Consider the following 22,725-nt stretch of genomic DNA (forward strand, 5'->3'; position numbering starts at 1 on the left):
GATGAAGACACACCTCCCTCTCTCCAGCCGGTCCCAGGTCCTGCCTGAGGGGACAAGGGACAGTCAGCTGAGGTGGTGCTGGCTCATTGGATGGAAGTTAAAGGCACTTTCTGCTCCAGGACAGGCTTGTGGGCAGTAGCCAGGGTGGCAGCAAACCAGCCTCCTGCGTCTAAGCAACCGGCAACTTTCATTTCATGGAATTAACTACTCTCCCTAGGAGAAGGGTCGGGTGGGGGCTCTGAGTGACCGTGGTCTCACCCAGGTCAAACAGGGAGGTGGGGGCAGGGGAACGTGCGGCCCAATGCAGGAACCCGGGGTACCCCCACACATGAAGGGGGCCCCCGCCCAGGCTGCCTGGCAGAGAGGTCCACCTGGTCAGCACAGGCAGGAGACTGGCTCTTCCAGCCCCTCAGGGCTGGGCCTGGGGTCAGCGGGTCCTCTCCACCTTTCTCTGGCTATAACCCAGCCTGCCAGGAGAGGCCAGAGGCCCGGTCCCCCAGCCGAGGCCCCACCCACCACAGCCCCAGTCTGTGGGCTAAGAATTAACACACGCAAGATGAGACATGTGATCTTGTTACTGGGCAGCGTGTATGGGGCAGAGGACCATGACACATGGAGAAAATTTTATAAAATAAAATGGGGCAAGTGGGCGGGCCTGGGGGACGGAAGAGACTTGGGGGCAGGGTCCGGGGGCAGGCAGGTGTCTATATTTCTTGGGCTTCCGGCTCCTTCTCCTCGACGCCGTTGGACATGACGCTGTTGCCCTCGTTGAGGCGTTTCACCCGGTAGGCTTCGAAGTGGATGCTGCTGGTGATATCCTTGATGTTCTGCATGTGTGTCCTGGGGGACAAGGTGCCAGTGGGCTGGGCTGTGGGGCGTGGCCAGGGGCCTCTCTCCACCCCAGCCCCTGCAGAGTCCCCCAGCACTGTGTTAGATCAGGCCTGGGCACGGGGGGCCATCCTCCTGGTGACTCCAGGCTCTCCCAGGACACAGGGATTCTACTGTACACGCCTTCCTTTTCTCTGGGTCAGGCTCTTGGCTAGTCCACAGCCTGGTGGGAGGCTGAGCTAGGTGGGTACTGCTGCTGTTGAACAGCCTCCAGGGGAGGGCCAGTGCGTCCAGCAGTGGTCAGGGCTGGAGTGTCTCTGCTCCAGTCTGAAAGGGCCAGGCTGGCACCCGGGTGCTGGCAGGTATGAGGCAGGGGGTGGCCACCAGCCCTTAGGCTCAGGCTCCTTTGTGGCTCCAGGATGAATTTGGAAGGGTGGCCACGAGGGTCTGAGGTGGGGGTTCCTTCCTCAGCCAGGAAGCCCCTGGAAGCCCTCCATCTGGATTCTCCCACCCCCTCTTGGCTTTATCCCAAGCTTCCACCTACCTGTAGGCTGGGGAACAAGCTGGAGTTCCCTGGGGCCTATGCAGGAGCCCCCCTCCTCCCTGGCTCCCTCCATCCACCAGTGCAGGCCCAGGGTTGCTGCTCCCAGGACCCCCACCTGGCTCCCTTGAGGGACAGGTTTACCTGGCTGTGCTCAAGGGAAGCCAAGAAGCCCTAGCCAGGCCCAGAGGGTGGGGGTCTGAGCATGCTGGGATGGGGAACCCGACCAGGGCCTGCATACGAGACTCCTCAGGGCTTCCATAACCCCCAGGGAACCTGGTGGGCCATGGTGGACCAGAACCAGGTCCTCCCATCCAGGTGACCTCATGGGGTTAAAAAGGTTTTTGCTTCTTCTTCCTTCAGTTCCAAAAGGGTGTTTTAGAAAACAAGCTTCTGAGGACTTCCAGGGTAGGGCAGGCTGCTGTGGCCCTGGACCTTCCACTGCCCACACCCCTGACTTAGTCCCCTCGGGGCCTTCAGGGGGCAAAGGCCACCCACCCCACTACAGGCGCCAGCCCTCTCACCTGATGAGGAGGTCTCGCAGGTAGGCAAATTCACAATGTGTGGTATTCTCAACTGAGGAGGGAGACAGGGGCATTAGCATCCCAGCAGACAGGCCCCTCCCTGACTCTCCCCTCCCCCATGCTGAGCATGTACCCAGGGGTCGCGCAAGAGGAAGGAGTCTGTGAGCTGTGAACCGGGTACCTCACAGGCATGGGTGACGGGTACCTCACAGGCATGGGTGACGGTGGCCTGGCTCCTGGTCTCAGGAAGGTTCTGGTCTAGTGGGAGGTGGGACAATAACCAGGCCAAGACAACAGTGGGGAAAGAGCCACACGAAGGAAAGCCGGGGGGGGGGGGCACACCTCCACTGGGGTGATGGGGAGGGGGGCTCTGGCAGAGCAGGATGTACTGGTGGACACTGGGGGCAGGATGTCCCAGCAGACACCACGGGTGGGATGCTGGGGCAGAATGAGACAAGAACCAGAGAAAGCTGGGGCAATTCAAGAAAATCTACAACCTGGAGAGTTACCCCCATATACACACCTCCCTGACAGTCCCCGCCCACCACACACGTGCTCAGGGCACACGTGTACACACATGTAGCTCTCCTGCGGCAGGCTCCCATTTCCACAAAGCTCAAGGACAAGCAAAGCTCTGTTGCTTAGGGAGACAGGTATGTTATAAACCAACAAAGAGCCCGGAGGGATGAGAAACACAAGCTTCAGGACAGCGGTTACTCTAGGCGTGAGGGGTACAGGAGGACGCAGGAGGGAGGCGCCCACTGGTAGCGTTTGGGGGCTGTGCCAGTGATGGCTTCAAAGTGGTGGCTTTATTGCTATATTTCATAACTTACACACACACATTGCCTTGTGTGCCTCAATTACTACAGGACATTTTTTAGGGAGGGGCAAGTGGCATCACCTGGGCTGGGGGGGCTGGGCACTAGTTTAATAGAGAAGTGGAAGGAAAAGGTGTGATTGCTACCTGAGCCAGGTGCTTTCTGTGCAAGATTTAACTCAATCGCCATGCCCTACAAGGCATGTCCCATTGTTCCTCTTTTGTCCTCTTAGGAAGACGGGACTTGGAGACCTATCCAATTCCCCAGCTTGTAAAGCCAGAAGCAGGATTCGAACTCCAACTGGCTCCACAGTCCAGGCGGCCTCCATTACAGAAAAAGGTGGCTTTTCTCAAAGTCCATGGGTCTGATTTTTGTTCCACAAGCTGGCGGACAGGGGAGAGGCTGGTACAGGGGTGTAAGGATCCAAGCTCTTGCAGCCACAGCAAGCCTGCAATTGCTCTGGATTTTATTTGTCTCCTGCTCCTGAGCCAGCCCCCACCCACTATCAACTCCTACCACCTCATTTTTATCTAACTTGGAGAGAGCTGGGGGAAAGAGTACAGCCCTGAAGCTGGGGTTTGAGTGTGTGGTCACTGCTTCCTTCCTTGGGCAAATTATTCTGGCCTCTCCGACCCTCAGTTTCCTCATCTGTAAAATGGGGATAATAACGTTACCCACCTCACAGGGGCATGAGAGGATTAAATGAGACAACTGTGATTTGCCACCCCCCACCTTCCTGCTGAAGACATTTCAGGTGGTTTCCAAGGGTGTGTGAAATACCTCTAGATGGGGAGACTCAGAGAAAAAAGAGAAGGAAGAGAGAGAATGGGGTGAGGGGGGCAAGAACCCAGCACAACCACTTAATGACATGCTTGCCAGGGAGCAAAAAAGAAAACAAAAACCAAACCCATTGCCATTGAGTCAATTCCCTCATAACCACTGTATAGGACAGAGTAGAACTGCCCCATAGGGTTTCCAAGGCCATAATCTTCACGGAAGGAGACTGCCACATTTTTCTCCTGCACAGTGGTTGATGGGTTCGAACCATCAACCTTTTGGTTAGCAGCCGAGCACTTAATTGTTGCATGACCAAGCCCAAGCCCATTGCCGTCAAGTCGATTCTGACTCACACCAACCCTACAGGACTGACAAGAACTGCCCCATAGTTTCCAAGGAGTGCCTGGTGGATTCCAACTGCTGACCTTTTGGTTAGCAGCTGTAGCTCTTAACCACTACGCCACCAGGGTTTCCAGGGCCCCTTAGGGGAGCACAAAAACCAAACCAAAACCTGGTGCCATCGAGTCGATTTCGACTCATAGCGACCTTATAGGACAGAGGAGAACTGCCCCCTAGGGTTTCCAAGGAGCAGCTAGTGGGTTCGAACTGCCAATCTTTTGGTTAGAAGCTGAGCTTATAACCACTGTGTGAACAGGGTTCCTTAAAAAAAAAAAAAAAAAAAAAAATTTTTTTTTTTTTTTAAGGGTACCTAAAGTGGCTGTTAACTCATGAGGCCCCAAGAGCAAGGCAAGTCAAGCTTTCTGGGGAAGCTCAACTCTGCCTGGAGCTAAGTTCAGGCTGACATGTCCCCGCAAAACAGAACAAAAAAAAACCAAACCATTGCCGTGGAGTTGACTCCAACTTACAGCAACCATATAGGACAGAGTAGAACTGCCCCACAGGGTGTCCAAGGCTATCAATCTTTACAGAAGCAGATTGCCACATCTTCCTTTCGTGGAGCAGTTGGTGGGTTTGAACTGTCCACCTATCAGTTAACAGCTGAGTGCTTTAACCACTGTGCCACTAGGGCTCCTTGACATGTCCACCAGGGTCCCCATAAAAGGCTGCTGGGGTGTAGGAACCACCACCTCGCAGGTGCCCTTACAAGTTCCATGGGGCCTCAAAACAACACACAAGGCAGTGAGGCTGCAGAGACCGTAAGAAGGATCAAAAAGCAGCTTTGTTCATTTCCCTGTCTCCCTTCTCACTGGCTGCCTGCGATGTCTGGAGTTCGCCACCCAGGGGCAGCAGAGACATGTCCATTATGGGTTGCCCTCCTCTCCCGGTCCCCACCAGCCTATTCTTACCACAAACTTCTCCATCCTCCAAACATACCTTTCACAAAAAGGTTCCAAAACAGAAAGAGTTCTTCGGGCAGAGGTGAACAGAGGAAATGGAAGAAAAGGGGCCAAAAAAAACCCAGTTGCTATCGAGTCAACCCCAACTCATGGCGACCTCATGTGTGTCTGAGTAGAACTGCTCCATGGGGTTTTCAAGGTTGTGACCTTTCGGAAGGAGATCTCCAGGCCTTTCTCAAAGGCATCTCTGGGTGGACTTGAACCGCCAACCTTTTGGTTAGCAGCTGAGTGCATTAACCATTGGGACCAGCGATGAGCCCAATGGACTGGATTGGTCAGTGAGGCTAACAGCCCCTAAAGAGATACTTCTAGGACCAAGACCCCTGCCAAGGGGACAGTGAGGCAGGAAGGCAGAACCAGAGGGAGCAGCCGACACTGGAAAACCCCCAGATGAGGCCGCACCCAGGCCACCAGCCCCGCAGTGGTGGGAGGGCAGGGAGAGGCACCTGCCTCTTGCCGGCATGAGAGGGCCTGGGCCAGCAGGCAGGGAGATTCAGGGCCCGCGAGAAAGGTCAGCATGGCAATCCTCCCCTCCTCCCGAGAGGCTGGGGCTTGGGGAATGAATTCCCTACTTGGGAATCCAGTGCAGGGCTGGGCACATACATTCTAGAGTATTCTGGTGCCTGGCTGGGCCACCTGCTTCTCTGGACCTCCTTTCTGTACAGGGTGGGTACCGGTACCTCTGCTACAGGGAGCTTTCAGGATGACAGGAGGTGAGGCATGTGGAATGTGCTGGTGTGTCCTGAGGGCTCAGTACGTGGTGGTTTTCCTTATGACCAGTTTCTTGGAGGAATTTCTCCCCCCAAAGCCCTCGATAGCCTTTGTCATGTGTTCTTATTTTACTAAAGTCTTGACACGTTGTACCCACTTTATGGATGGTGACACTGAGGCTCTAGAGGAGTAAGGGGCTTGCTTGAGCTCACAGAGCTGGGGTGGGGGTGGGGGAGGAGGCAGGGCCTCCCACCGCCACTTGTCTGCCCCAGACTCACCCTTGCCGTGACTTTCTGCTTCCTTCTCCCCTGGCCTTTCAGCCACCCACTCTCAAGGAACAAAGTGGCCCATCCTGCTTTCCCTCCTCCATGCTAAAGAGAAGCAGCCCTGGTGGTACAGAGGTTAAGTGCTCGGCCACTAACCAAAAGGTTGGCGGTTTGAACGCACCAGCCAGTCCACGGGAGAAAGATGTGGCAGTCTGCTGCCCTAAGGGTTACACCCTTAGAAACACTTTTGGGCAGTTCTACTCTGTCCTACAGGGTAGCTAGAGTCTGAATTGACTTGAGGGCTAAGAGTTCTTTGTGGTTATTGTTGTTTACACAAAAGAGCGGGGAGGAACAGAGAGAGGAAGTGAACAGACATGCTCAGGTCCATTCCACTTGGGGTGTTACTGTCAGTAGAGGGTTGAACTGTGTCCTCCAAAAAGACATGTCCACAGCCTCCCCCCAGTACCTGTGCCTGGGACCTTGTTTGGGAAAATGGCCTTTGCAGATGAGATCATCCTTAAATCCAATTATGTTGTTGTGTGCAGAGTAGCTTTTTGGCACAAAGCTACCCTATGTGACAGGGTAGAACTGCCCCATAGGATTTTCTAGGCTCTATTTTTTTTTCTTTTAATCTTTATAGGAGCAAATTGCCAGGTCTTTCTCCTGAGGAGCCACCAGATGGGTAGAAGCCACCAATCTTTCTGTTAGCAGCTGAGCGCTTAACCGTTGTGCCAGCAGAGATCCTTAAATCCAATTATGCCAAAAAAACCAAACCTGTTGCCGTGGAGTCGATTGAGACTCATAGCAACCCTACAACACAGAGTACAACAATCCCATAGAGTTTCCAAGGAGTGGCTGGTGGATTTGTACTGCTGACCTTTTGGTTAGCAGCCGTAGTTGCTATGTAGCTCTCAACCACTGCACCAGCAGGGCTCCAAACCCAATTATAGATGTCCTTATAAGAGGGGGAACATGGAGGGGATGGACATGTGGAGCTGAAGGCAGAGACTGGAGTGATGCAGCCACAAGCCAAGGACTGCTGGCAGCCACCAGAAGCTGGGAGAGAGGCAGAGAACAGATCCCCCCCAGAGCCTCTCGAGGGAACCAGCCCTGCTGACACCTTGATTTCTGGGCTTCTGGCCTCCAGAACTGCGAGAGAGTAAGTTTTTCTTCTTTTAAGCCACCCAGTAGTGGTAATTCATTACAGAAGCCAAGATACTAACACACCGTCCAATCCCTAAAGTATAGGGGCACCAGGAACTTCTCGGGGGGAGGGCTGCCCGGTTCTAGAGCTGGATAGAGCTGTAAGCCACATTTCTAGCTCAGAGAGCCTAGGTGAATGAGGGCCCCGTCCTGGCTCTCCTTCCTCAGCATTTCCCTGCCCGTGGGAGACCACCTCCCTGGTTGCTAGGGCAGTGCAACAAGATGGGGGTGCCCCAAGATTGGACTTATTGAGTTCAGAGGAATCCCTGACACTATTGCCCTGACTTACTCTTCAAACCTGGAAATGAAACTATCTCCGGAAGTCATCTTTAAACTAAGCAACAGGTTAACGTAAAGAGTAAAGATTGTTACCATTGAGTATTGACCTCTTTTAAAAAACCACCTATATAAGACCAAATGGACAACAGCTATTCTAAAGCATAAATAAGGAGGTTGGGGGCAGGGAGTTGAAGCCAGTGGGAGTGAAATAACAAGAACGCTGACACAATGTGAAGAATCCACCAATGTCACTGATCAGTATGTCTAGACCGTGCTGAGTGGGAGTGGCTTTTGCTGTGTATATTTTTACCAAAAATAAAATAGAATATTACTATATAGAAAAAGAAGATGGTGCCCCGAGAGCAGCCGAAGGGCCTGGCATGTGCTCCCAGACAGCAGGTGCCATCTCAGGTGTGTGATTCCCTGTGTGGCCCATAAGCCAGCCCGAGTACCTTCGATGGTGCCCCACTTGGTCTTCCTCCCCAGGATCCTCTTCCCGTTGACCTGGTACTCGTGGTCACTGCCCACCACAGCAAATGGAATCATCTCCTGGGAAGGGGCAGGGCGTGGGTCACTCAACACGGAAAGGCCAGTCCATTCCCCGGGGCTCCTGGGGGCAGCTCTAGCCTGGGGCCCCAGAACTGAGGTCTGGAAGCCAGGGGCCCTGGAAAGAGAGGGGTGGGTGGACACCTGGGCTGTGTCCCACCCCAGCCAGAGGACAGGCTCCTGGCCCAAGGCCATCTCCTCTGCCTCCCCCAAGCAGCTGACCTGGACGGGGCAGGAGGACCCTCCCCCACGCACCCCCCAACAGGAACGGGGTCATGAGGTGCCCAGGGAGTGGGACCCTGCCTGAGGCACTCACACGGAACTTCTCATTCACCAGCCGGTCCTCTGAATCCTCATCGAACTCCTTCTGGGGGTACACATCAATGCCGTTCGATAGCAGGTCCGCTGTGATCTGGGGGGCGGGAAGGGGCGATGGGGGCACCACCCTTGTAGTCAGGTCACCACCCACCAGGCATCCTCCCATCACCAAGGCCACCATGCTGTGTGCTGCCCCAGACTACGGGCTGGTGACCCCGATAATCCCCACTTCCCGTGCTCCCTGAGGTGAGCTCAGGAGGCTGGAAGCTGCTGGCCAAGGAGTCGTTGCAGCTCTGGGGGCCCTGGTCATCATCCCAAGGGCCCCCTTGTTCTGCCTCTCTAGCTCATCCCAACCCCCAGAAACTCCACTGAGAAAGGCTTTCACATTTCAGTTCCCCGAGGGCCCACATAGTGCCCCCCGGGCCAGCGTGCACCAGCCTGCGTTAAACCAGCACCGCCTTTTTCAGGGACAGCTGCACCCCAACTTGGGTGATGTCCAAGGCAGAACGTCCCCATGAGGAGACGTCATTACTGCCCCTTGAGTGGTGCAAACAGTGAATGTGCTCAGCTGCTAACTGCAAGGCTGGAGGTTCTAGTCCATCCAGAGGCACCTCAGAAGAAAGGCCTGGCAATCTACTTCTGAAAAATCAGCCACTGAAAACCCTGTGGAGCACAGTTCTACTGACACACGTGGGGTTGCCATAAGTCAGAGTCGACTCAATGGCAAATGGTTCTAGGACAGCTTCTGGAACTTGCTGGGTTCTCTTTCTCCAGCAAATACAGACTTCAAGGTGAACCGCCCTTCCCTAAGCATGCTGGGAAGACCCCTGACAAAGGGTTGGGGACAAAGGGTTGGCAGGACCTATGGGGCTTTCAGAATGAGATTTGAAGGTCGCCCCCCCCCCAAGGCAGAGGCTCCAGAGAGCCCAGGCACCTGAGTTTTTAAGGTTCCCTAGGGGTTCTGACATGTACCCCATTAGGAAGAACCAACCCAGGGCTTACCCTCCTGCCCTGGCACCCCCTCCCCAGCCAGCAGTGGCCTCTGGGTCATGGGAGAGAAGGAGGCAGCCACTTGTTCCCCAAGGCGGGGACGTCTCTGTGCATTCGCCCTTCTACCTGATGAAAACCAAGCACTTCTAATGAAAACCTGTGGGGGACGGGCCCTTCGTCCACTCTGGTCCTGGGAGGCATGCCATCTGCCTGGTCTGCATCTGCTCCAAAGCCTTTGGGAGCCCCCTACCATGTGGAGCTGCTACTGAGAGTTTGGGATAGCCAGAAAGCCCCTGAGGGCTGCTTCCATGGCTGTGTGGTTCCCCGGGGTGGGCTGGCTGTGCCAGGGTTATCCAGGCTGCCTCAGAGGGGTGGGGGCAGGGCAGAGGCTGGGGGTCCTACCCGCTGTTTGAAGTAGACTCTCTCCTCTAGGGTCAGCGTGTCGGCCTTGGCAATGACCGGGACAATGTTGACCACTTTGCTCAGGCGTTTCATGAACTCGATGTCCAGCGGCCTGAGGCTGGAACAGAACCACCTGAGTCAGATGCGGCTTAGGGGGAGGCAGGAAATGGGGTCACAGCTCAGGGCCGAGGATGGAGCTGTGGGGGTCCCTTGGTGGATGCCACGGGAGGCTCAAAGATGGCTCCAATGCACACAAGAGCAAGGCCATGGGCATGGGGTCAGCCAGGCCGTTGGTGGGGAGGAGGAATACAGCAGTGAAAGCATACGTCAGCTACTTAACAGCTGCTGACCATAGCCTTGACTCAGCCACTCGGCCCAGCTGCAAGGTGGGCAGACCATGGGGGCGGGGGGACAGCACCATGGAGGCAGGTGGACAGTGCCATGGGGGCAGGTGGACAGCACCAGAGAGGCAGGAGGACAGCACCATGGGGGCAGGGGGGACAGCACCGTGGGGGAAGGTGGACAGTGCCATGGGGGCAGGTGGACAGCACTGTGGGGGCAGGGAGGACAGCACCATGGGGGCAGGGGGACAGGACTGTGGGGGCAGGGGGATAGCACTATGGGAGCAGGTGGACAGACCATGGGGGCAGGTGGACAGCACCGTGGAGGCGGCCCTGGCCCTCCTGCCGGCAATGGCCCCCAGCAGCCCACCCCAGGGCCCGCACGTACGCGTGGCCGGTGGCAGGGATGAAGTAGAGACAGCAGTGCACACGCGTGTCCGGGATCCGCTTCTTCCGGTTGATGTTGATCTCCTCCTGCAGGTACTTCTCGTACTGGTCGTTGATGAACTTCATGATGGGCTGCCAGCTGCATGGGGAGGGGGAGCCACTGAGCCACACAGCACCTCCTCCCTGCCAGCCCAGGAGCCGTCCCCAGGGGCGAGGACCGCACAGTCAGGGACAACTTCCCTCTGGTCCTCGTCCAAATGCCACCAGTTCCCAGCTTCCCCAAACCCACATCCAACCTGGGAGACCTCCCTCAGTATACAGGTTCAGCCCAGAGTCCAAACCTGCCTCTCATGCTGACCTTTGACCTCAGGGAGGGTGGAGGGAGAACAAGATTCTCCGGGCAACCAGGCTTTGGTCCAGAAATTTCTGGACCTACTGGACACGAGGTGTTAAGGGCACGTGGGACCTATGGCAGGCTCTGCCCCCTCTCCCAGTGGCCGGCCACAGAGCCCTCCCTGGCTCTCATGCTGGTGAGACTCTGGGGATCTGAAATCCCCTGCTGCAGCTCTTTCCCCTGGAGGAATGGTGCCCACAGCCCGCGGGACCCTCACCAGTTCTCATTGTTGATATGGTCCCCGAACCCCGGCGTGTCAATCACCGTCAGCTTCATTCGGACACCCTTCTCCTCAATATCTGCATGGAAAACAGCATCCACCAAGCTCAGAGGGGAGACCAACCTTCACAGGGAGGGCGGATTCTGCCTGGTAGCATGAGGCCCTCAGGCCAACTGACTGGCCCAGTCCCAAGTAGGTCCATTAGGGGCACCTCAGGGTGGACAGTGACAACGCCCAAGGGGATGCCAGGAAGATGAGGGCCTCCAGTGACCTGACCCTAGAAGGAATGGCCTCCAGGGTTCTGACTAGAAGTGATGGCCTCTAGGTACCTGTCTCTAGAAGGGACAGCCTCCAGGGACCCATCCCTAGAAGCAACAGCCTCCAGGGACCCAAGTCTAGAAGGGACAGCCTCCATGGCCTGACTCTAGAAGGGATGGCCTCCAGGGACCCAGCTCTAGAAGGGATGGCCTCCAGGGACCAGAGTCTAGAAAGGATGGCCTCCAGGAATCCATCTCTAGAAGGGGCAGCCTCCAGGGACCTGAGTGTAGAAGCGAAGGTCTCCAGTAGCCTGACTCTAGAAGGGACAACCTCCATCAGCCTGACGCTAGAAGGGACGGCCTTCAGGAACCCATCTCTAGATTCGACAGCCTCCAGGGACCCGACTCTAGAAGGGATGGCCTCCGGTGGCCTCACCCCAGAAGGGATGGCCTCCAGAGACCTGACTCTAGAAGGGACGGCCTCCAGCAGCCTGGCCCTAGGAGTATTCTGAGCATCCCACCCCTCATGTATTTGGTGGAAGCTTAGTAGTTCCCAGGGTGCTCAGTCTGACAAGCGCTCAGGGGTCCTGGAGAGCAGCCCCAACACTGCACAGATTCCTACGCAGCGTCTCCAACATGCCCAGGGATGTCCTGGTGAGTCCCAGCTGACAGGGATCTGAGTTTGCCGGACCCATGCTCCCAGAAGGAGAGGCCTCTCGGTCCCCTCCCTGAAGCTCACCGTGTGTGATGGACTTGATCTCAATGGTTTTCGGGATGCGCTCTTCTGAAGTGGGCTGCACTGACTTCCGACTGATTTTGGATTTGAAGAGGGTGTTGATTAGGGTGGATTTCCCCAAGCCACTTTGTCCTGGGGGAGACAGAAAGGGTTCAGCGGGGCTCTCTGGAGAGGGTGTTTTGGGTATGATTCAGGGTCCTGGTCCTGGTCCGCGGCTGAGGCCTGGTCAGAAACACTGGACTCAAATCCTAGTCTGTCTCCTCTGCCCACCGTCCTGGGTCCTGGCCAACCTCAGGACAGGCCAGGAGGCATGTCTTTTTTTAAACCCTTTAACAGGCAATGGTGCATGTATGTTCCAGCTACGTTTTCCACCCCTAGAGGTTTACTGGCAGGCATGTGAACCACTTTAGTAGGTCCTGGTGGATACTGGTGCAACTGCCTAAAAAACAAGGAGGTTGGTCTGTGCCACATTTGAGTGTTGAGAGCCATTTGTGTGAGGGGATGCTTCCCGGAGAAGAAATTGTGTGAAATTTCTCTGTCTTCTGGCTTCTGTACAGCGAGATAAGGCTTGCAAGTATGGTTACTATTTCCTTTGTGTAAATAAGTTGTTTTTGGGGTGAAAACAGCTTGTGATACACTTCCTGGGCCATGGTACCAACAGGTACTGCGTGTGTGATGTGCTTCATGGAACATGGGACCAATGTGATCCGCTTGTGAAAAATCCCCCCCCAAAATTCACCGTTCATTAATTGTTGTTGAAAGTACACAGAGCCGAACATGCACCAATTCAACAATTTCTACATGTACAGTAATTCAGTGACATTGATTACATCCTTTGAGTCGTGCAGCCATTCTCACCCTCCTTTTCTGAGTTGTTCCTCCCCCATTAACATCAACTCACTGCCCTCTAAGTTTCCTAATTTTTCAAGTTGCCGTTGTCATTTTGGTCTCACATAGACAGATCTTAAAAGAGCACAGTGCTTAAGGCAATATTCTTTAATAACAAGATAATCTATTTTTTGGTTATGGAGCTTTGATGGCACAGGGGTTAAAAGCTCAGGCTGCTAACCAAAAGGTGGGCAGTTCAGATCCACCTGGCAGTTCTACTCTGTCCTATAGAGTTGGAATCGACTTGATGGCACACAACACTTGTTTGGTTTGGAGCAGCCCTGGTGGCACAGTGATTAAGCACTCAGCTGCTAACTAACAAGTCAGCAGTTCGAACCCACCAGCCACTCCAAGGGAGATAGATAGATGTGGCAGTCTGCTTTTGTAAAGATTACGGCCTGGTAAGCCCTACGGGGCAGTTCTACTCTGTCCTATAGGGTAACTATGAGCTGGAATTAATTCACAGTTTTGCTTTGTTTTTAAATATTGCTTGTTTTAAAGAAGACTTCAGAAAATATTTTTGGTGTAAAGTTTAAAGATTATCTCAGGGCAACAGTTTTAGGAGTCCACACAGCCTCAATAGCTCCAGAAAGTCTGGAGTCCATGAGAATTTAAAATTTGGTTCCACATTTTGCCCCTTTTGAACACGATTCTTCTACAGAAGTTTTTAATCAAAATGTTCAGAAGCCAGGCACCATCTAGTTATTTCTGGTCTTGATGACACAGGAGATACTTTTTCTTGGAGGCAATTAGCCTTACATTCCATTTCAAGGAAGTGTTTTTTGTTTTTGTTTTTATTTTTATTGTACTTTAGATGATGGTTTATAGAACAAACTAGTTTCTCAATAAACACTACACATATTGTTTTATGACACTGATTAACAATGCCACTACATCGTCAAGACTCTCCCTTCTCAACCTAGGGTTCCCTATTACCAGCCTTCCTGTCCCCTATTACCAGCCTTCCTGTCCCCTTCTGGCTTCTAGTCCTTGCCCCTGGGCTGGTATATCCCCTTTAGTCTTGTTTTGTTTTATAAGCCTGTCTAATCTTTGGCTGTAGGCTGAACCTCGGGTGTGACTTTATTACTGAGCGAAAAGGGTGTCTGGGGGCCATACTCTTGTAGTTTCTCCAGTCTCTATCAGACCAGTAAGTCTGGTCTTTTTTGTGAGTTAGAATTTTGTTCTACATTTTCCTCCAGCTCTGTCTGGGGCCCTCTATTGTGATCCCTGTCAGAGCAGTTGGTGATGGTAGCTGGGCACCATCTAGTTGTACTGGACTCCGTCTTGTTGAGGCCGTGGTAGATGTGGTCTATTAGTCCTTTGGACTAATCCTTCCCTTGTATCTTTACTTTTCTTCATTTTCCTCAAGGAAGTGTTTTTGAGTGTCCACAATGGGTCAGGGGCCATACCAGGGGCTCATACATGTTACCACCCCTCCTGGCCCTTTGAGGTCAGGAGTATTCCATTTTATGGATGAGAAAACTGAGACTGGCAGAGGGGGAGGGACAGGACAAGTGTCACCAGCTTAGCGGGGAACAAGCTGGCATTCCACCTGGAATTTGTGGATCCCCAAGCAGGCTCGCCTCTACTGTGGGGCGGAAGGGAAATGATAGTGCCTATTTGGGGCTAGCACCCTGAGCCTGTGGCCTTCTTGGCTCTTTTCAAGAGCCCCACAATTTTACCAGATTGTCGTGTTCCTCAGCTCGGCCTCCCTGAGAGGCAAAGAGTTTGAGCGAGAAGAGGAACACCGTTCTTATCAGGTCCTGTTATGGACTAAACCGTGTCCCCCAGATACGTGTCCCCCAGATACGTGTTGGAATCCTAACCCCTACACCTGTGGATGTGATCCTTTTTGGAAATAGGGCTTTCTTTGTTAGGTTCCTGAGGTCCTATCAGTATAGGGTGTGCCCTAAGCCTAATCACTGCTGAGTGATATAAGGAAGGAGGCCTGGTAGCAGAACAGTTAAGCACTTAGCTGCTAACTGAAAGACTGGTGGTTCAAATCTACCCAGTGGCTCTGTAAGAGAAAGACCTGGCAATTTGCTTCCGTAAAGGTTATAGCCAAGAAACTGATAGTCTATACCAACCATGGCCTCATCTACCCTGAGACCAGAAGAACTAGATGGTGCCCAGCTACCACTGCCAACTGTTCTAATCAGGGCCACAACAGACGGGCCCTGATAGAAAGGGAGAAAAAGGTAGAACAGAACCTCAAGCTCCTTAAAAAAAAAAAAAAGGAAAAAAAGGACTTACTGGACCAGTTGAGACTGGAGGACTCCCAGAGACTATTGCCCTGAGATACTCTTTAAACTTTGAACCAAAACTAGACTCTTAGTCACCTTTTAGCTAAATAACAGATTGGTTCACAAAATAAAGACTGTTACCCGTAAGTACTGCACTCCTTTAAAAAATCATCTGTAAAGAGCCCTGGTGGTGCAGTGGTTAAGAGCTACGGCTGTTAACCAAAAGGTCGGCAGTTCGAATCTACGAGTTGCTCCTTGGAAACCCTATGGGGCAGTTCTACTCTGTCCTATAGGGTCGCTATGAGTTGGAATCAACTCATCAGCAATGGGTACAGGTCTATGAGACCAAACAGTCAACAAATACTTTAAAACAAAGATGAGAACGTAAGGGGGCAGGGAAACTAGATGAATGGAAATAGAATAACCAGAATGGAAATATTGAGACTGTTTCCATATTATGATGAATGTAACCAAGGCCAGTGAACAATTTGTGTAGAAACTGTTGAATGGGAACCTAAAATGTGTGTAAACTTTCACAGAAAACATAAAATATTCTTAAAAAAAAAAAAAAAATTACAGCCTAGGAAACCATATGGGGCAGTTCTACTTTGTCACATGGGGTTGCCATGAGTGAGAATTGACTCCACAGCACCCAACAACAACGGCAGAGACCCAGAGGCCAGCAAGCAGACCCTGGAAGAAGTCAGAGAGAGGCAGGTGCATCCACAGGCCCAGAACTCCAAGGATGGCCGGCTGCTAGAAGCTGAAAGAGGCAAGAAAGGACCTCTCCCTATAGCTGGTGCTCTGAATTCAGACTTCTGGCTCCTGAACTGTGAAAAAATAAATTAAAACCACCCACTTGTAGTATTTCTGTTACAACAGCACTAGCTAACTAAGACAGATGTGGAGGGAAAAGAGAGCCCTAGACAGGTGGAGAGGCCTCCAGGGCCCCAGGGGATGTGACCAGCTCTCCTGTCTCCCAGGGACCCACACTCATCCCAGTGGACAAGGCAAGTCACCACGAGGCAATGGAGGGGCCCTGCCTCTCCCTCTTGGCCAAAGTTGCAGAGCCTTGTGGGACACTCCTGCTGAGCCCACCTGAGCCTGAGCTGGGCGGAAACAGGGCAGCCCCTCCCCACAGCTCACAAGGGTGACTTACCCCTGGCCACGGTCTGCTCCCTCCCACCCCATCCTCCAGCCACTTGCTTGGGAAAAAGCCCTGCTCCGGAGAAGGCAGAAAAGGGTAACATCTCCCCTTACAATGCAAACCTCAGAGAAGACCCACACCCCTACTCTTCCTGAAAGCAAGCCGTCCTCCAGAAGGACCCTGGGGCACAGTCTGGGCTGGGAGCAGACGCTCAGGTTTGGGACCAATGAGGCCACAAGAAGCCAGGAGGGGACCCAAGACCCCCAGCAGCCAGAGCTGAGGCTCAGAGCAGAGGACAAATGGAAGTCCCCAGATGGGTTGGGGCCAGGATGTCACTGGAGTGGCACAGGAAGGAAGTACATGGCCTCCAGCGGGTCGGAGCAAACAGGTGTCGTGTCACAGAGGCAGGAAGGGGACGGCCCTGAACGCAAGTCCCTCCACACCCTGGAAGGGGAGCCCCCCAGCCTGCCTTCACTCAGATTGGATCCTGCAGGTGGGGTGTTCCCAGGCCTCTGGCCGCCCCAGTGGCATGGACAGAGCATTGTTCTGGGAATCTGAACCAGGAGAACGAGGAGTCCCCTTTGACTTGAGTGACCTCTCTGAGGCCACTCCCCCTCTGGGCCTCATCTTCCTGCACAAAATGGGGTGCCTCCTCACAGGGTCACAGCAAGGACCAAATGGGCCCCAAAGGGCTTTGCAAACGAGAGCACTCCATTGCTCCCCCAGCCCAGCCCTGTACCCTGCAGGGGTCGGGCTGGCCACTGGCCTCCCTGGTGACCAGCCACAGGCACCCTGGCACTGCTGCACTACAGGCCACCTCTCGGGGCCAGGGGTCTCTGGGGGGTGAAACCACAGGCTCTTATTCACGGGTGGGCGGCCCAGCTGCTGGGGAGCCTCCAGTCAGGCCGGCAGGGTAGGGTCAGCCCCACCAGGGCTCAAGTGAGAGTGAGGGGGCTGCTTTCACAGAAACCGAAGAGGATGGTGGACATCACTGCTTCCGACCCACACACCACTTTTACTAAGTGCCGCTCTGGGCCTGCACTGTGCTTCCCGGAATGTTCTCAGGGCTTCTTGATATAGGAACAGAGGCCCTCTGAGGAGCTGATGGAAGCTGTGGACCCCCTCCCAGGCACACATATGTGCACACACAATGTCACAGGTAATGCATCTGCAGGCCAGGCTATCACCCATTTTACAGAAGGGAAGACTGAGCCCAAGAGCATGGCCATGCAGCTACGAGGCCTTGCCCAAGGGGTGCTGGCTTCCCTGGGGGGTGGGGACTCACCGACCACCATGATGTTGAACTCGAAGCCCTGCTTCATAGCCTTCCTCCGCATCTGCTCCAGGATCGAGTCAATGCCCACATAGCCGAAGTCCACGGGCGCCTTCTCGTTCCTTGGTGCAGGGGCCTGCTTGAGCCCCACGTCCCTGGGGGTGTCGGCCATGTCACCAGTGCTGCCGGGAGCTGCCTCGGAGGCTGTGGGGGCAGAGCGGGCGTTAAATGGATGGTGTGCACACGCAGAGCGCCTGCCAAGCCAGGATATTGTCGGCGTGTCTGACCATCATCCCCATTTCTCAGATGGGGAAACTGAGGTTCAGAGAGGTTAACTGTCATGGATTGAATTATGTCCCCCATTTTGTAATTTTAATTTTATGTCAAGAGGATTAGGGTGGGATTGTAACACCACCCTTACTCAGGTCACCTCCCTGATCCAAAGTAAAGGGAGTTTCCCTGGGGTGTGGCCTGCACCACATTTTATCCCTCAGGAGATAAAAGGAAAGGGAAGCAACCAGAGAGTTGGGGACCTCATACCACCAAGAAAGCAGCGGCAGGAGCAGAGCGTGTCCTTTGGACACGGAGTCCCTGTGCCTGGAAGCTCCTCGACCAGCAGAAGATGGAGGACAAGGACCTTCCTCCAGAGCCAACAGAGAGAGAAAGTCTTGCCCTGGAGCTGACACCCTGAATTTGGACTTGTAACCTACTAGACTGTGAGAAAATAAATTTCTTTGCTAAAGCCATCCACTTGTGTTACTTCTGTTATGGTAGCACTAGACGACTAAAACTTAACCAATTCAGTGAAGGGGCCCTGCGGGATGCCCACTGAGCTGAAGCCCCTTGGCATGGTGCCCCATCAAAAGCCACCGTCCTCTGGCCTGCAAACCCCCTTAGCCCACCCCCAGACTCACAAGCGCTCATGCACTTGTGTGTGTGTGATTGTTTAAACCGTGGTAGAATATAAATAACAAAGCATTCACCATTCTGATCATTTTCATGTGCACAATTCAACATGAATTACGTTGTCTTGCACGCATTCTAATCTCCCTCTCTCTCTACCAGCCATGCCAACCTGTGCCCCTCCCTCAGCTCCAAGGCAGGCCCACCCTGCAGTCTCCTCTCCTTTGGCACTGAGCTGGCCCTGCACCCTGGGGGCCCCCTCAGACCAAGGACAGTCAGGACTCTTGGTCCTGGCCTCCGCCTGCCCCAAGTCACCAGGTGCCCCCGCCCTCTCTCCCTCGTCCACCTCGACTCAATCAGCAGCAACTCTTGCTGCAGCCCAAAGGCCTTGAAGCCACTGGAAGCCAAATGAGCAAGTGGCCAGGTATCCCCTGTGCCAGGACAAAGGGCAGGATCAGTCTTGTATTTGTGTCTCAAAGGAAGGGTGGACAGACAGAACAGGGATTGGCTCGTTCCTACGGCATCTATGCGACTTGTCTTGTTAAGTCCCACCCAACCAACCAACAGCCCTCAGGGGGCACAGGTGCACTCGGGTGGAACTCTCCAGAAGCAGGAGTGGACACACAGCCCCCACCCCTTCTCCCACCCCAGCTGCCCGGGGAACGGGGACTGGAGAGTGCTGGGCTGGGATGAGTCCTGCTTCCTGGTGCCTCAGCCACAACCCACGGACCCGGGACCTGGACAGAGACTGAGGGATGCTGTGGCACACCCACCAGGCCTGGGTAACCACTTCTCTTTGATTGTCCAGCACACATGTGCCGCCACCCCAAGTCAGGGTGGGGGGAGGTTTTTGCATGTGTTTTTGGATCTGGGGACAGGCAGGTGGTACTGAATGTCTGGAAATAGCTCAAGCTTCTGTGGTGTGCAGGTCGGAAGCCAGAGTCTTCCTTTCTACGGCCCCCGTCCCACTGTGCTTAAAAATCCACAACCCTGAGACACAGGCCTACGGGAGGATGCCCAGAAGGTGCCCCTGCCAGTGAGGGCTGCTAAACTCACAGTCAGGAGGGGGTCTGCTCCCCACCAGGGTCTGACTGGCGGGCACAGCTGACCCCACACTCCAATGCCCAGGACACACACACACACTCATAGAGGTGGACATCCCAACACCTGCACTCAGAGGGGGGGCAGCTCACCACCCTGAGGCTGGCTCAACCCGACTGATTTCCAGGGTCTCACCTTATCCTAGCCCCACCCACTAAGAAGGACTTTCTGCCCCTTCTACCCCCAGGGAGGACCAGCCTTACCGTTCTATCTCCCTGGTGCACTCCAAGCTCAAAGGAAGGGACTACCCAGGTGTGCTGACACCCCCTCCTGCCAACTCCTGGGTGGCGGGGACCTTGGACCTCTGGCCAGGGGGGCGCAGGAGGCAGGAGGTGTCTTCCTCCAGCAGGGCACCGCCTGGGCGTCTGCAAACACAGCCCTAGCAGAGCTGGGGGCGTCAGCAGGGTGCCCGGTGCTCCCGGATGTGGGTACTGGGGAGAAGGGGGGGCGTATCCCCACTGATCTCGGTGCTGTGGGTGGCCTTCCCAAACACGCTGCCCCTGGCCACGTGGGAAGCAGCTGGATGACAGGCTTCAGGCCAGAAGGGCCACTTTGGGGGCCTCAGATATGGGGCTTTTCCACTTCCTGGGGAAATAACCCGACACAGGAAGTACGGGCCGACTTACCTACCCAGGCACGCCCCACGCCCCCAGCTGACTTGGGCCTCCTATCTCACTGGCGTCTTTGGGGAGCTGAGATGCCTCCCCCCCGAAACGGGCCATCACCATCACTCTCTCATCTTCTTAGCCCTCCCCACCCCCAGGCCTAAGGCCGGGCTGGAGTCCCTGGGTAGTGCAAATGGTTATTAACGCACCTGGCTGCTAACCAAACGGTTGGAGGCTTGAGTCCACCCAGAGGCACCTCGCAAGAAAGGCCTGGCGGTCTGCCTCCGCAAGGCCACAGCCATTGAAAACCCTGTGGAGCCCAGTTCTACTCTGACACACATGGGGTCAATATGAGTCTGAGTCGACTCTACAGCAGATGGTTTTCAGGGGGGCTGGAGGTAGAAGGGTGCTGGGCTCACCGTGCGCAGTCCCAGAGCCTGGTGGGGGGAGGGCAGGTGAGGGCTTTATCCTCACCAGTAGCTTGATTCCTGAGTATGTTACTATACTACTCCCTTTTTTTGGCCTCAACAAAAACAAAACACAAACCCATTGCCATCGAGTCGACTTTGACTCATAGCGATCCCATGTGTTATGAAGCACAACTGCTCAAAAGGCTTTTCTTGGCTATGATCTTTACAGAAGCAGATTGCCAGGACTTTCTTCCACAGTGTTTCGAGGTGGGCTCGAGCTGCCAACCTTTAGGTTTGTAGTCTGTCACCAACCATTTGCACCGACATCTTGACAGGGGATAGTAATTCCTGCTTCACAAGATTGGGGGAAAGATGAAACAACACAATGCATGGAAAAACGCCAGCGATTGCCAAGGGCCCAGCAAAATTCACTCCTAGCAAAACCAGGCAGCTATTTGAGGCCATGGCTTTCTTTCATTAGCACCAGGCTCCCTGCCCCCTCTTCTCAGGCCAGGGCAGGGCAAGGGGATCAGGAGGGGTAGGGGAAGCCATTGAGCCCCCTTCCCTGCTTGGCCTGAAGGCTTCCAGGCCCTGGCTGCAGCTAGCTCCCTCTTCAGAGACCCTCTCCCCAGGTTCCAGCTTCTTTAAATAAACAAAGACTCAGTGTTGCAGCTGGCCTCAGAACATGTGGCTCGGAGCTGCTTCCTGGAGACCAATGTGGGGCCTGGTCTGGTGGGACAGCAGTTCCACCTCACCCACGTGACCCAAAATCACTTCCATCTGTTGGTGGGCCTGGAGCCATTTTCCCCAGGATGGGCCGGGGCCCCCAAGCCCCATCTGCCCACTGTGACCCTCACCCCTTCTGAGCAGTACCCGGGACAGGCACTGCCCCTGAACTCCCCCTCTCCTTTCGGGGGGGAGGTACGGAGGGGGTGGCTCCTGGCCACAGCTCCTGGTAGGTGACCCCCAGCCTGTGGGGGACCAGGCCGCAGCCCCAGCTGTCCTCTTCACAGGCAGCAACGCTCACTGCAGATACCAATCAAACCAAGCTTCCTGGGTGCCCTGGGCCGGGCCTGAGAATCAGCCACAAAAACCCAGGGCCAGGTCTCCAGGTGGACTTAGGCCCGGTGGCCCCCAAACAGCAAGAAAGGCACCCTTCCAGAAACTTTCATTCTGCACAGAAAGCAGTACAGGGCCCCTACCTCTGCTCCACCAGCAAAAGGCCCAGCTGGGAGACAAGCCCTGGGGTCTGCCTTCAGGACCCCTGCATGGGGAAATCAGGCCCATCAGTAAACCCTGACCCTGAGATGCTTTCTGGGCAACCCCTGCTTTCCACTGAGAGTCCCCAGGCACCACCAGGAGTTTGTAGGAGGGCACACAACAAGTTCTGCCCTGCAGGCCCCAGGTTCAAACCCAAGCCCTTCTTCAGTCTGGGCCCAACTGCTGCCGGCTGGGCAGGGGGTTCCAACTCCTGCCACACCTGATGGGTGAGCCCTGGCCCCCATAGGACTGTGACATTGCTGGCCCCTGCCCGCCCTCCTTGGAGGAGCCTGCCTTGGGAGTTGCCAGTGAGTCTGAAGGAGGAGGAAAGGGCGAGGCTCTGTTCGGCCCCCACTGCCTGCCTCATCCCCTGTGTGTCCACGGTAGAAGCTGTCACCAAGCTGCCATCTGGGGACTTTCGCACCACGTAACTCATATCTCAGCCAGCCCGGGTCTGCTGAGGACGATGGAACCTAATGGCCTTTCTTGGCTCACTGGGATGGGGACTGTGGGCACCCATGTGGCCGGAGACACAGGAGGGGTCAGCCCCTGGGGTGATGCATTTCAGGGACTCACACCCCATTATAGCCCTAGAGCCGACCTGGCCCTGCCACCATGGGGAGGGCTCACCACAGCGGCTTATAAGTCCTGATTCAGGAACAACTCCCTCCTCTGCCCCACCCTGTTCCCTGAAATGCCAGGGTAAGTCCCGATCTCACTGGAAATTGGCCTTGTTGGCAAAAGGCAGAGGTGGCTCTGTGGGCACTGACCCAGAGCCATGGCCCCACTCCGTTCCCAGCTCAGGAGTAGCCACGTGGCGCTGTGTCACAGCCGGGCCGAGCACCCTCCAGGACCAAGCTCTCAGGATAAAACCAAAGCCATCTACCTGACCTCACCCAGGCCTCCCCAGGCCCAGCTTTTAAAACCCAGGGCACCAATGCCAACGTTTACCTAGCCACTGCCCCGTCCATCACTCGCACAGTGGCCAAGCATAGAGCA

At 54.9% G+C, this 22,725-nt stretch overlaps 1 protein-coding gene across 4 annotated transcripts in view; it reads right to left on the reverse strand.

The window, feature by feature from the left end:
* Positions 1-557: 557 nt before the first annotated feature.
* SEPTIN9 (septin 9) overlaps positions 558-22,725 on the reverse strand; it is a 164,592-nt gene continuing 142,424 nt past the window's right edge. For 3 of the 4 annotated variants that reach the window (XM_010596924.3, XM_064270675.1, XM_064270678.1), the window contains 9 exons: positions 17,460-17,651; positions 11,900-12,028; positions 10,901-10,982; positions 10,291-10,428; positions 9,562-9,679; positions 8,168-8,263; positions 7,758-7,854; positions 1,894-1,945; positions 558-840 (listed from right to left, as the gene is read on the reverse strand). In XM_010596924.3, the coding sequence (XP_010595226.2) occupies positions 705-840; positions 1,894-1,945; positions 7,758-7,854; positions 8,168-8,263; positions 9,562-9,679; positions 10,291-10,428; positions 10,901-10,982; positions 11,900-12,028; positions 17,460-17,651 (1,040 nt within the window). In that variant the 3' untranslated portion in view covers positions 558-704. Of the gene's footprint in view, positions 841-1,893; positions 1,946-7,757; positions 7,855-8,167; positions 8,264-9,561; positions 9,680-10,290; positions 10,429-10,900; positions 10,983-11,899; positions 12,029-17,459; positions 17,652-19,654; positions 19,997-22,725 lie in introns of those variants that run through there. The other variant, XM_064270679.1, reaches the window with a different exon arrangement.

The sequence above is a fragment of the Loxodonta africana genome, chromosome 18 (assembly GCF_030014295.1).
Source record: "Loxodonta africana isolate mLoxAfr1 chromosome 18, mLoxAfr1.hap2, whole genome shotgun sequence".
NCBI lineage: Eukaryota > Metazoa > Chordata > Mammalia > Proboscidea > Elephantidae > Loxodonta > Loxodonta africana.